The sequence below is a fragment of the Mizuhopecten yessoensis genome, unplaced genomic scaffold (assembly GCF_002113885.1).
Source record: "Mizuhopecten yessoensis strain PY_sf001 unplaced genomic scaffold, ASM211388v2 scaffold9363, whole genome shotgun sequence".
In the NCBI taxonomy this organism is placed as follows: domain Eukaryota; kingdom Metazoa; phylum Mollusca; class Bivalvia; order Pectinida; family Pectinidae; genus Mizuhopecten; species Mizuhopecten yessoensis.
In genome coordinates this window covers 67671-81604 of record NW_018408010.1, presented here as the reverse complement: position 1 = coordinate 81604, position 13934 = coordinate 67671, and the positions used below count along the sequence as shown (strand labels likewise).

Below are 13934 nucleotides of genomic sequence, written 5' to 3'. Positions count from 1 at the left end.
ACCCTTTTTGGCCCTGCCCCTCAGCCCCCTGGGGGGTCAGCCACACCATTTGTACAATTTTAAATCCCTGCCTCTCAGGAATGCTTTTGATCAAATATGATTGATATCCAGTGCACAGTTCTACAGGAGAAGTCGTTTGTGGCAATATAGCAAAATTGCCCCCTTTTTGCCCCGCCCCTCAGCCCCCTGGGGAGTCAGCCCAAACATTTGTTCAATTTTTAATCACCACCACCTAGGGATGCTTCCAGTCAAATATGTTTGATATCCACTTCTTAGTTCCAGAGAAGAAGTCGCTTAAAGCAATATGGGCAAATTGACCCCTTTTGGCCCCACCCCTCAGCCCCACCATTTGTACAATTTTGAATCCCTACCACCTAGGGATGCTTCCAGTCAAATTTAGTTTAATTCCAACCAGTGGTTAAGAAGAAGTCGTTTAAAGAAATTGTTGACGTACGGACGGACAGACGGACGACGGACGCCACAGTATGGCATAAGCTCACCTTGGTCCTTCAGACCAGGTGAGCTAATAAATCAATTTAATTTTACAAACTTGGTAGCCTTGCACACTACTGTCCACATATCATCCTGGGCCTTTTGGATATTCAAAAGAAGCCATTAAAATATTCTAAACATATTTGACCTACGACCTTAAATATTAGTCAATGTCATTCATTTTTATAAACTTGGTTGCCCTGCATCCAAGCATAAAGCTGGCAAAATTACATTATTGGCCTCACCGTTATTCTTCAGAGGTTTGTTTAAAAAAATTAATCATATTTGACCCATGTGTACTTGAACATGGGTTAGGGCCATTGATTTGAACAACTTTTGTATATGCAGTTACCTACCCTTGATTTCGTTTTAGATATAAGTATAGCTCAGTCGGTTAGAGCGAAAGAATAACAATCCAATGTCTAGGGTTCAAAGCCGGCATATATTGTACACTCGGAACTCTTTGGTCTATTTTATCTTTATTTACTTTTTTCATTTACGTCCTGCAAGATTTCGTTGACTTTTCAGAAATAATTCACCACTGCTATTGTGCTATTGTCATGCCGGAAAAACAGTTTCTAATGCTGGTTAAAGTTTTTGGGAATACATGTGTGGGTATCTTTTAAGTATAGTTTGTATTTGAGTTATCTCCCTTTAAATTCCTAACTCAACAAATGTCTAAATATGAGTAAAATGCTGTCATCAATAAAAACGTTCATTTTTCTTACATTAGTACAAAACCCTTGATGTGAATATACAGGTGACAATTTGGTAGCTTGTGAAATTTAGACAAACTTCCTATGTACCATAAAATCATTTATCAACGTGTATTTTTTTTTTTAAGAAAAATGGGAACCTCACAATGGCTGAAATTTGATAGATGCAATTTAGCATGGTTCAGACATTATGTGTTCAACAGCATTAACTTCAAGCAGCTTATGTTAAGATTCCAGTTGAAATTAAGTGGTAATCACCAATCTCCCTATACCTCTTAAAGACTTGAGCAAGACTAGTACTATAACTACTACATGTGCACCACAAAACCTGTTGGTCTGCTACAAGCAGTATTAGCCATCCTTAAGAGTTCATATTCTTGAAAGTCGAGAGACAAATCTATTCAAGCACCTGTGAGTGAATCACTTCTTTTTTGAGAGAGGTATATATATTTCAACATAATTCATTCAGGGACAAATGCAAAAAAATGGCATGATTTGCAGTGCTCGACAGATTTCGATTTTGTCTGCGTAATCTTTGTGCGATGCTCATTACACACAACACAGACAATCCTCTCCCTACTTTTGACTTTATTCAGTTGTATTTACAAGAAAAAAGTCGATTGTAGCACACATCCCATCACTCAGAAGTTCCTGAAAATGGAAAAACAAATTATGAATTACAAAGTAAAATAGGGGTAAATATTCACATACATCTACTACAAAATGCTCTACATTTTACTGTGTACAGCTCAGTAGGTAACTATTTTCATGTTTCAGTGATAAAGACATATAAAACACTGAATTTGTGATTTCCAGGTGGCTATTGTGTATAATAAAGGGAACTGTTCTTATCCGATTTATCTATTTTTAAATATTTCACGAGTAACATTATCCTGCCCGGACATCACAACCTGAAATAAGGTGGCGAAGCAGTCCCTACTCATCAATTTATACACTGTCTACACCATTGCATTCTTCGCACACAAGTCTTCATTTTACATGCAAGTACATGTCAAAAATATGGAAACTGAACAGTTCTTGTCACTTGTTTAGTAGCTATACCCTGCAGTTACAATTTTGAAAGCTTACAATATTTGACAGCTAGTGTGATTTGGCTAGTCTGATTTAACATGTGTTCCATGTTTCCCTCCCTACCCCCAACCAAACACTGGACAACTGCTTCAGTCTACTTCCAAGTCCTGACTTCACAGTACTTACTTAGTAAGGATGCTGTCCTTCTTGGCCAACCTGTTGATGGAGTCATCAGACTCTCCCTAAAAAGAAAAAGAAAAACATTTGTGAAAATGTGAATATGTACAACATTCCCCTAAAAATATCAAATATAGCTAAGTTTAAGGAGGATTGCAAGATTAAATTCATGCAGCATGGGGAATTTTGATAAAACTATAATTACAAAAGTACTTTGAATAATAACATGGTACAGTTATCAAGAAAATAAGGAAAATATCTTGACCATGCTGCTAACTTAACTGCCTAGGGAGAACTTATACTAACATGCATGTTTTATCATAAGAGTTCAAATGATTTAAAATGTTAGTTACAGAGCTAGGCTTGCATAAAAATGTAGTTTTATAGTCATTTTTAATTTAATTTAATTTTACTTTAACAGTTTTTTCAAAGAGTTTTAGAAATAATTTATTTTTTAATAATAATTTTACTGAATATATAAAATTAAATAATCCTTTTAGTTTGGTATATTTTGTACGCTAATGTTATGATGTTTGACTCAGTTTCTTAATACATGTGCCATTATCAATGGACATATATTATAATAAACACTAGAGAATAGATTTTTTTGGTCATGGGTAGGGTCATTTTTTTGTATGTCAATTAGTTCATATAAAACTTTTTTTGCGACTATGGGGGCAGTTTGGGTCCCCCATTACAATTAGTAATTGTTTAGATATAGTTTACTTTTGCATATTAATTAACATACAACACACAAATCACATGGAAATAATTCGCATAGTCGAGAGATACATCAGGAAATGACACTATGGCATAAAACACCTTCATACTAAATTTGAGTGAAATCGAACAATTTCGACCAATCTGAAGCCGTCATGATGTTAGTATGGCAACGAAACCTATGCAGTTTAATTTGCAGTTCCCTAATACCCCTATATACCAATTTTCATTAAAAAAAAAACAAGATAGAAATTTCGACCAATCAGAAGCCTGTGTGGTTGCTATATAGTTACTATGGCAACAAAACCTATGCAGTCCCCTAATACACATATCTACCAATTTTCATAAAAATCAAACAATATCTAAATTTCGACCAATTAGAAGCCTCTGTGTGGTTGCTATGAGGTTGCTATAGCAACAAAACCTATGCGGTTGAATTCGCAGTTCCCTTATACCACTATATACCAATTTCATCAAAATCAAACAATATCTACCCCATAGTCGCAAAGATGCATCAGAAAATGATCGCAATGCCTTCATACACCTACATACTAAATTTAAGCGAAATTGAACAATTTCTAAATTGCAACCAATTAGAAGAAGCCTCTGTGTGGTTTTTATGGCAGTGAAAGTATGCGATTGAATTTGCAGTCCTTTAATACCCCTATATATCGATTGTCATCAAAATCGAACACTACCTAAATTTCGACCAATCAGAAGCATCCATGTGGTTGATATGGCAACATAACCTATGTGATTAAATTAGCAGTCCCCTAATACCCCTGTAAACCAATTTTCACAAAAATCAAACAATATCTGAATTACGACCAATCAGAAGCCAGTATATGGCAGCCATTTTGTCTAATTAGAAAACGAATGTCATGGTTGAGTTCGAGGTACCATCATACACCTACATGCCAAATTTGGAATGCATTGGAAAATATCTATAAAACATGGAAAATAGGATAAGTGACATTGGCTATCTTTAGCGAACACCTTGAGAATTTAAATTCCCAAAAATTTCAAAAATTCATGGCGGCCATTTTGTTGACGATGTACAGGCAGCGGGCCAAAATGACCAGTTCAGATCTCATATTTATAAAAGCTGGCCGGTAGAATTGGTCAAATGGAAGTTACTGAAAAGCCTGGTTACAGAGGAATAATCCCCATTAATATTTTATGTCACAATATCTGATATGACATGTCATCATGCGTAAGTGCCAATCTTGTACTTTTTAGACATTCAGATTTGTGTCAGTTGGTATATGGAGTGGTCATTGATAAGCAAGTACTGTAGTACATAATTATATAAGCATGTTATACTTGGCTGTGGCGAAAGTCAACCATACATTAAATTGATCTCAAATTTCCATAATTGCAAAGCGTCTTCAAGATTGACCTTTTTCTAAAGTTGACATCAATGTACCCAAAATAGCCTAGTTCTCAACATGGAACACTTGTTGGAAAGTGGCCAAAGAATTCGGAATTGGCACGGCAATTCAAACAAACATTTGTATGCCTGTAGTTTTAACTTCAGGATACTTTTACATCAAATTAAAATGTATATCAGCTTTATTGGCTGTTCCTTATGGTCAGATGGATATTTTGTTAATAATTTATTTAAATGTAACTTTCTTCCTTTACATGCCATGCAATGCTAGCTATATATGGATATCATTTGCAGATGCTTACTCTTTTTCAAGGCTTATCCAAGTTTGGAGAAGATAATTACCGGTTTTCAGAACATCCCTAAAATAGTTGAACCATGTGCAAGTTTCTTGCTTATATTAATCATTTATCCCCATATTAGCCAAAAAACTAAAGTGTCTATTTTAGGGTACAGTTATATTTACCTGTTCAAGAGTTTATATGACCCTAACAGTATTTTGTATTTTATCTAGAGAACCATGTGCCAGAAATATCAACTTGTAATAGAAAGTGGATGATATCTATTTATGAACAAGAGCTGTCGGAGAACAGCATAGCTCTCCTATGTATGTTATTATAATACTGCAACTATCAATAGAAACACATTAGCATTTACTGGAATACTGTGAAGGGCCGTCAAACAGCATCAACTCCACATGTAGAGTAAAACGTTGATATAGTGCCTGTCATTTTATTTGACACCTCACTTACCACTAGGATATTTCAAGGACTGTTAAATGTGAAGAAACATCTATGTAAAGTGATTGTTAAGAAATTAAATAAGTCCAATAAAGCTGTTTTTGGATGCGGAAATATAAAAATATGGTTCAACACATTGCTTACACTCAATACAAATACTTCAACCTTATAATAGACAACAGCCTATTGATGGTGGTGGTCCAACACTACCCAACAAAACTTGCCCAAAAACTTTAACCTCAAGCTTACCCCAAAACATTAATTAAGTCCAATGAAGCTGTTTTTGGGCCATAAAATATTAAAATATGGTCCAGCACATTGCTTACACTCGATATAAATGACCTAAAATCATAATAGACAACTGTGTATTGAGTGTGATGATCCAACACTGTCTGCAAAAAACTTGCCTAAAAACTTTAACGTTTGAAGGTTTCCGGACGCTGACGCCGGGGTGACTACATTAGCCCCCCTATCTTTCGAATAGGCGAGCTAAAAATGAACTTACATTTTGGCATTTTATTATGGTGTAAAAACCATCAATGTTTCATTGAAAAGTGTCCTGTTTGGGTTACACTTGACAGTACAGTCCTTTATCTATTCTTGTTAATTGCCGTCCAAGCATACCCAATTTGAATGCGATTAATGATACCATAAGTATACAACATGAAAGTTTTAGTGCTGTACTTCTTTCAAAACTTCAGAATCAGCACCAAAAGTCAAAATCATATAAAGCTTCGTGTATAATAAATTGTTTTCTTCATAGAAGATTAAATTTACCTAACTGGTTTTGTCAAGAAAAAGCCATACATTTGAGTGCTTGACTATGTTTATATCCTGTTGAACTTTGCCTCCACATTTTGAGATCTCACTGTAACTAAGCAACACAGTATCCTACATTTAATTCTGTACTGGTAATTGGTAGTGTGCTTCCTCTAGAAAAGGGAAGTGTTCTTTTTTCTACCCCCCAAAAAACAAACTTTTGTATTTCCCACAAGGAATCAGTCTTTTATACACCGTTCTTATGGACTGGTAGTACATTTTAAAAACTTCAATGTAAAGCCCTTTATTTTGTTTAGCATCTAACTTACTTCTAGCGTCAGTTACAAGCTATTTGTATTGAAATTTCTTCAATCTTTCTCAATAAATTGCAAATCTTGAAAACTTATTGTGTCGCCTGCTCAGCACTTTTAGTGAGGAAAGTGTTCGGGCTTGAGTAATCTCGTAAACAAACAAAAATTAACGACAAAAATGATGAACAGCATTGCTATGTCAAGTGTGATATGCCAAAACGCTTCAAATGAAACTCGGCAGAAAACCCTGTAATATATGTTGAATAGTATTGCTTCTAGCATAACCATACAAAATTACTTCACCAAAAATTCATGTAGACTTCTGGAATGCGAAGTTGTCCGAGTTACATTGGTATGCAATATGTGTACCAAGTTTGAGTTCAATCAACCCAAGGGAACTCAATTTTCGCATGGAAACCTTTTTTCGGACGACGCCACCGACAAAGTAATACCTATATGTCGTCTCGCGTTGCAGGCGACACAAAAACGATTTGTTGTATAACAAGAGGGTTGACATATTACTCCGGGCTTCCTGAAAGGATAACCGTCAGTGCTGAGTCTTCAACTTACCATCCTCCTGATTGTGCCACAGATGGCGTAGGTTGTGTTTGTACCAGTCATACGTCCAGTGGTCTCGTCAACCTGACAAAACAACACCATACATGTCATGTGTGTGAATACAGTTACACAATCTTTTATCCAGTTTTTCCTTTCGGCAGATCCATATGAAATCATTTAGAGGGTCTCCTTGCATCATTTGACTGATACAGTGCAGATGGGATCATTTTTTAAATAGGAAAACAATATATATATAACCTTTCTACAATATATGAATTTGGTTTTAGATACAAAGGAAAGATGGAAGCCTACATACTGAAGTGTATAAAGTATCATGTTTACATGAAATACAAATACCGGTCAGAAGTGTCTTGAAAACAAAAAGATTTCATATTTTTTTTGGACCTTTACTAAATGTCCATTGAATTTCTAGACACATCCTATACTTACATCAGCAATGCCAAATGTTTTAAACTATTATTGAATTTCTAGACCCATCCTATACTAACATCAGCAATGCCAAATGTTTTAAACCATTATTCAATTTCTAGACACATCTTATACTTACATCAGCAATGTTCAGCTGGATAGAAGCATGGTCTTTAGCAGCAATAATTCTGTTACTGGCAGAACTGTAACATATGTTATATTAAAGTTAAGAATAAACTACTATTATATATTTATATAACACAAGCGTAATGTATCAAGGCTTTGATTAATGCTCAAATGCATGCTGTAAACAGTATGGTAATTCCAAATTTTCATCTATATACTACTTTATACCACCTACCCATAGCAGATAAGAAGTTTAGAACGACTTGGGAACGTAAGGAAGTTACAAAAACATAATGTGAGGATAGCAACATTTAAAGCGTAAAAGTGCAGATGGAAAAGCCATTGATGATAAGATAGTTTTAACAAACAAGAGGCCCAGGGGCCTTAATAGCTCACCTGGTATTTTATTTTTCAATTTAAAACCTGCTGAGTACCATTCAGGTTTATCAAAGGAGAACAAGAAACAAAGTTTCAAGAAGAACTACATATAAATCTGTTCTGGTGGGAAAGACACCAAGAAAATGAGTTTCCATGTTATGTCCCAATTTCCCTCTATTTCCCCTATAGGGCCTCACATGCACCTTTTATACAAATCAAACAAATCGAGTTTTTTCCCCCCCAAGCATGCTTCAGACCACATATTTAAATCCCTTCATTTGTACAGAAGGGAAAATATTTTTCTCTTTTTCCCCTATTGGGCCCAGCTCCTCTGCCTGGTTTGAGGGGGGGCACATCTTCCATTTATAAATATTCAATTCCCTTTGCCCAAAGATTCTCTAGAACAAGTTTGGTTAGGTTAAAATCCCTTCAACGGTACAGAAGGAGAAGGATCTTTAATGTTTTTCTCTGTTTTCACTAATGGGTCCACTCATCTGCCCCAAAGAAGGGGGTCCACACACCTCAGTTTAAACAAAATGGATTCTTTTGTCCCTAAGCATGCTTCAGACTGCGTTTGATTTAAATCCCTTCACTTGTATAGTAGGAGAAAAAAAATATCCTCTTTTTCCCCTATTGGGCCCCGCCCTTATGCCCTCACAGGGGCCACACCCTTCGTTTATACAAAATTGAGGCTCCTTTGTCCAAAGATGCTCTAGAACAAATTTGTTCAAAATCCTTCTATTGGTCGAGAAGAAGAGTTTTAAAGATTTACCTATTTTCCCCCTATTTGGCCCCGCCCCTCTGCCCCCAGGGGGACCATACAAAACTGTTTATACAAAACTGAGAACCCTTTGGCTAATGATGCTCCAGACCAAATTTGGTCAAAATCCCTTCTTCGGTACAAAAGGAGAAGGATCTTTGATGTTTTCCTCTATTTCCCCTAATGGGCCCCACACACCTCAATTTATACAAAATTGATTCTTTTGTCCCTAAGCATGCTTCAGACTGCATTTGGTTTAAACCCTTTCACTTGTATAGCAGGAGGAAAAAAAAACTCTATTCCCCCTATTGGGCACTGCCCCTCCGCCCCCAGAGGGGCCACACCCCCCGTTTATACAAACTTTAGCTCCTTTGTACAAAGATGCTCTAGGACAAATTTGGTCAAAATCCTTCTATTGGTTGAGAAGAAAAAGATTTTTAAAAATTTACCTATTTTCCCCCAGGGGGACCATACCCACCATTTATACAAAACTGAGAACCCTTTGGCCAATGATGCTCCAGATCAAATTTGGTCCAAATCCTCTGAGCCGTTCAGGACTAGTAGCGTTTTGAAGGAAAAAGTTGACGGACGACGAACGCTGCGGCATGGGAAAAGCTCACTTGGCCCTTCGTGCCAGGTGAGCTAAAATTATTTGACCTAGTTTTAAGGTTCATGGTATTCTTCCACACAAATCTTCTATTTGTTTACGTTTGTCACAGACCAATTTGAGATTGATTACCAATGAGGCTAGACATCATTTGGAAAATAGTAAATACAGTGTTTGGTTGACTTTTTATTAATGGAGATATATAAAAGGATCGCACTATGTTTTCAGGGTTTGTCAGGAGAAATTTTTTCTCATCGCGAGCAATTGGATAAAATCTCAAGTCCACCTCGTGGTAATGGTGGCCTTTCAATTTTAACCACACGCTCACAATGAGAAAATTGTTCTTATGACAAACCCCCTGAAAATGTTGACCATCAATGACATCATGTTCGTAGATTTTCTTAAAGACTAGTCCTGAACATAATTTTTTTCAAAATTTGATGGCCCCCATTATAAAGAAATATAGGGAGTCCTCAAAAAGTTAAAGATTCTCACATGAAGCTTCAAATATCAGATTCCCAAATGTCACTTGTTGAAGCCACAAAAGCTTTGTAAGAAGATACCACAGATAGATTATATAATTACTTGAATGGGATATATCAAATGTTAAGACCATGATTGTGTGCTTATAGTTTTATATTATATCACAATTCGAGGACAGTACTTTGATATCGTGGCGATTGGCAGCGATCAAAATCAAAATGTTTTAGTAGTACTCATTAAATACCCCCCCCCCCCCCTTCATATACATGTATAGTCAAAGTCGGCAGTTTGAAAACAGTGTATTTGCTAACCCTTATGGTAAGACCTCTAACCGTTTATATATCTGTGTATCTAAAGATAAGTGCTTGCCAATAAAAACGATTATTTGAAGTGATCCAAGCCGTGACAAGCCCTTGTGTATGGATGGTACCAGTTCGATTAAAATTTGAGCGCGTCGAAATTACCATTTCCTTGGGATGTACATATCCACGAACTCTCCACCTTCGTTCTGCATGCTGATTTGGTGGTTGATAACCTGGAATAAACAACGAAACAAATAGAACAGTGACGAAAGGCAACTTTATTCTTAAAATTGTCTCAGATCTCTATGATATGTTACCTCGCGAGCAAATGGCGAATGAAAAAGGAAGCACATGTTTCTGTACCACAATGCATCAGTGTGGGTGATGGGAGTTAACTCTATCAACACGTTAAAGTTTGGCTGCATGTTACAATAATGAGATGTTTCTAGTAAGCAGAGACGTATAATACATGTATTATACGTCTCTGTAGTAAGTGGATGTGTGTGATACAGGACAGATCGTACAGAAATAAAAAGAAGCATTTGATAAATGTAATGTTGCAATTCTGGATCTGCCTCTGATATATAATATACAATATTAACCATTAACGTCTTATTATTAATATACTTATAGAATATAAAGGGTGCCTTGCACCTATTGATTCACTTAAGACAGAAAGGTATTTGAAATTGCCAAGATTGAGATGTGTCCAGAAGTCATAACTCAGTATAAAACAAAAGGAAAGTGTGTAGTGAATTTAGTTTAAACAATATTTATTGACGAATAAGGTAGTACAATAAATCAAAAGTATGCAAGATGATTTGGTAACAAGCTGAGCTTATGTAAAACCATCTCCTAATTAGTGATGGATATAGATATATAGTAGAGTGATCCTGGTTATACAGATCAAGGAATGCTGGTGTCAACCAATAATGTTACTGTCCAAGTACTGATCCTGTTTTTCATAAGTACATACAAATGTAAACGTACAACAATAATGATATACAATGTGCCACGTACACAGTATAGGTATAGACGAGGGTAAATGCAGCTCATGTCATATTTTTACACAAGTATAAGAGGTAAACCTAGTGAAGGTACATTGTAAGTATACATTGTACGTTAATTTTCACTTATCATGCGCCAATGCCCCTGATGCTCCCTTGTCGGCCCTGAAGCCCCTCCGATTACCCCTAGATCGGCCCTGAAGCCCCTCCGATGACCCCTACATCGGCCCTGAAGCCCCTCCATTGACTCCTAGATCGGCGGCAACTACTTGCGGTGGATACAGCATTTTAGTAAAAAGAGGGGGGTGGGGGGGGGGGGGGGTTTTTTAACGCCTTTTGAACCCCCTNGAACCGCCTGTCTACCCGAAAGCACGCTGTTCAGCGTTTTGTCCCTAACAACCATTAGAATATTTACGTTCTTACAGATACAGTCTTGTATCATTGTATTGTATAATTATTATGTAATTAGTAATATGTGCCAGCCTCGTGAATTTAATCTTATTTTAATTTTTATGTCACCTAAGAAATGGGGTAAGTATTGTGATCACCTTATGGATACCTCTCGATTTACTTGTTGAAATCAACCTGAGGACGTTCTTAATTACTTCTTTTCTCGTCCTCTCTATAATCATCTACGTCATTATCTATTTTTAATTGGCTACATTTCAGGTAATATGTTGACTAAAGGTCGTCATTTACTCTCCATTGATGATAATCAATTCATAATAGATAATGTATCTACGTACATCCTTAAAAGGCTGATGTAGTTATTACTGTTAGCAAGTTACATTATGTCTGTATTACTGTTAGCAAGTTACATTATGTCTGTATTACTGTTAGCAAGTTACATTATGTCTGTATTACTGTTAGCAAGTTACATTATGTCTGTATTACTGTTAGCAAGTTACATTATGTCTGTATTACTGTTAGCAAGTTACATTATGTCTGTATTACTGTTAGCAAGTTACATTATGTCTGTATAACTGTTAGCAAGTTACATTATGTCTGGATTACTCTTAGCAAGTAACATTATGTCTGTATTACTCTTAGCTAGCTACACATGATATCTTAATACCAATGTTGAGCTACACAGACTCCTTGTACATCTGACAGCTTTTTTTAATTACATCTATATAACATCCTATTGTAAATTAATCCAGTTTTACTTACATCTGAGGCTATTTATAGATGCTAGTATCTTTTATAGTTGTGTGATTATATTTATGTCTATTTAGAGTTGTGTGAGAGGTGTATGTTTATCGTTGTTAGCTATAGTTAGATCGATAATACATATGGTCTATAATGGTTTATATCATTATAGGTATATATAATGCTTACATGATGAGTATCTATAAGGGTGTGAGTGGAGTTATGTTAAGAATGTATTGTGTGTATTTAGGAAAGTGAATTTATGTGTAATTGATATTAGTTTAAACTTTTTTTTAATTTCAGTTCAAGCATGTTATTACAATGAACAGAGAAGACAGAGAGAAATAGGAACAAGTGTCACAGACACTTATGTAAACCTATCACCAAGTATACTAAACAGCAACTAATATATTCAGTACGTGATAACACCATTCATACACACAACACACGCATATATATATACCAATAATTAATGGATATAACAATAACTTAAACTTCCTTAGAGTAAGGTGGTTGGGGTAAGATATATATTGTACAAGTTTACATGTCATATTATTCAGTTTTAGAAAATCTGCCAGTTTTAAGTATATAATTTTGTACAGCTAGAAATGTCAACTTATTTTCAGCCAATGAAAACGAATCATCTCCAAATAATAATAACTCCAAAGTAATATTATGGGGCAAACCTTGTAGGTAGCGTCTTCTTATTTGATCGTACCTGTTACATTCCAATAAAAAATGTGTATTGTCTTCGACTTCACCACACATGCATAATGGAGATGGAGCAGTATTTTTAGCAAATAAATCACCATTTTAGGAACAACACTCCATTCGTAGTCCTGCGTGGCACCGTGAAGTTAGCACCGGATTCGTTTTTCGTTTTTTTGTTATTCGAATAACGAATAACGAGTTTTCCCGTTATTCGTTATTCAATTTTGTTTTTTCGTTATTCAAATTGCAAATAAGGTACAGCAGTGCTTTTGGATATCCAGTTAACGATTATAACACATCAAGGCCAAATGGGGCAGTGTTTGGGTGTATGAGTTCGAAAAACGAAAAACGAATAACGAGTTTTCCCGTTATTCGTTATTCAATTTTTTTTTGGTTTTCAAATACCAATTAAGAATCATTAGTGTTTTTTGGATATCCAGATAACGACTCTAACACGCCAAGGTCAATTACGGCAGTGTTTTAGCGCATGAGCTCGAAAAACGAAAAACGAAAAACGAATAACGAGTTTTCCCGTTATTCGTTATTAATTTATTTTTTTCGTTATTCAAATAGCAAATAAGGTACAGCAGTGCTTTTGGATATCCAGTTACCGATTATAACACACCAAGGCCAAATTGGGCAGTGTTTAGGTGTATGAGTTCGAAAAACGAAAAACGAATAACGAGTTGTCCCGTTATTCGTTATTAATTTATTTTTTTCGTTATTCAAATAGCAAATAAGGTACCGCAGGGCTTTTGGATATCCAGTTAACGATTATAACACACCAAGGCCAAATGGGGCAGTGTTTAGGTGTATGAGTTCGATATATCTGGCCCTTGATTGATACAGAACAGTTGTGTCACGGGAAGTATGAGTGTATGTTTGTAATTGATACTGAACAGTTGTGTCACGGGAAGTATGAGTGTCTGTTTGTAATTGATCCTGAACAGTTGTGTCACGGGAAGTATGACTGGGTATGTTTGTAATTGATACTGAACAGTATTGTCACGGGAAGTATGACTGTGTATGTTTATAATTGATGCTGAACAATTGTGTCACGGGAAGGATGATAGTATATGTTTGTAATTGA

The 13934-nt window shown here is 35.8% G+C and overlaps 1 protein-coding gene across 1 annotated transcript; it reads right to left on the bottom strand.

Moving 5' to 3' along the window:
• Positions 1–1779: 1779 nt before the first annotated feature.
• On the bottom strand, positions 1780–10349 carry LOC110457880 (40S ribosomal protein S21-like). The gene is made up of 6 exons (XM_021509330.1): positions 10295–10349; positions 10140–10210; positions 7461–7524; positions 6905–6976; positions 2427–2482; positions 1780–1859 (listed from the first exon to the last, which is right to left on the bottom strand). The coding sequence occupies exons 1-6, from the start codon at positions 10328–10330 to the stop codon at positions 1850–1852; spliced, it is 309 nt and encodes a 102-aa protein (XP_021365005.1). The 5' UTR covers positions 10331–10349; the 3' UTR covers positions 1780–1849.
• Positions 10350–13934: the final 3585 nt, after the last annotated feature.

Bases quoted from the DNA above. Each gene is read 5' to 3' on its own strand.
- LOC110457880 (XM_021509330.1), bottom strand. From the start codon at position 10,330: ATGTGCTTCCTTTTTCATTCGCCATTTGCTCGCGAG. The intron at 10,211-10,294 runs GTAACATATCAT...TGTTTATTCCAG, and splicing joins ATTCGCCATTTGCTCGCGAG to GTTATCAACCACCAAATCAG. The intron at 7,525-10,139 runs GTAATTTCGACG...CATATGTTACAG, and splicing joins ATGTACATCCCAAGGAAATG to TTCTGCCAGTAACAGAATTA.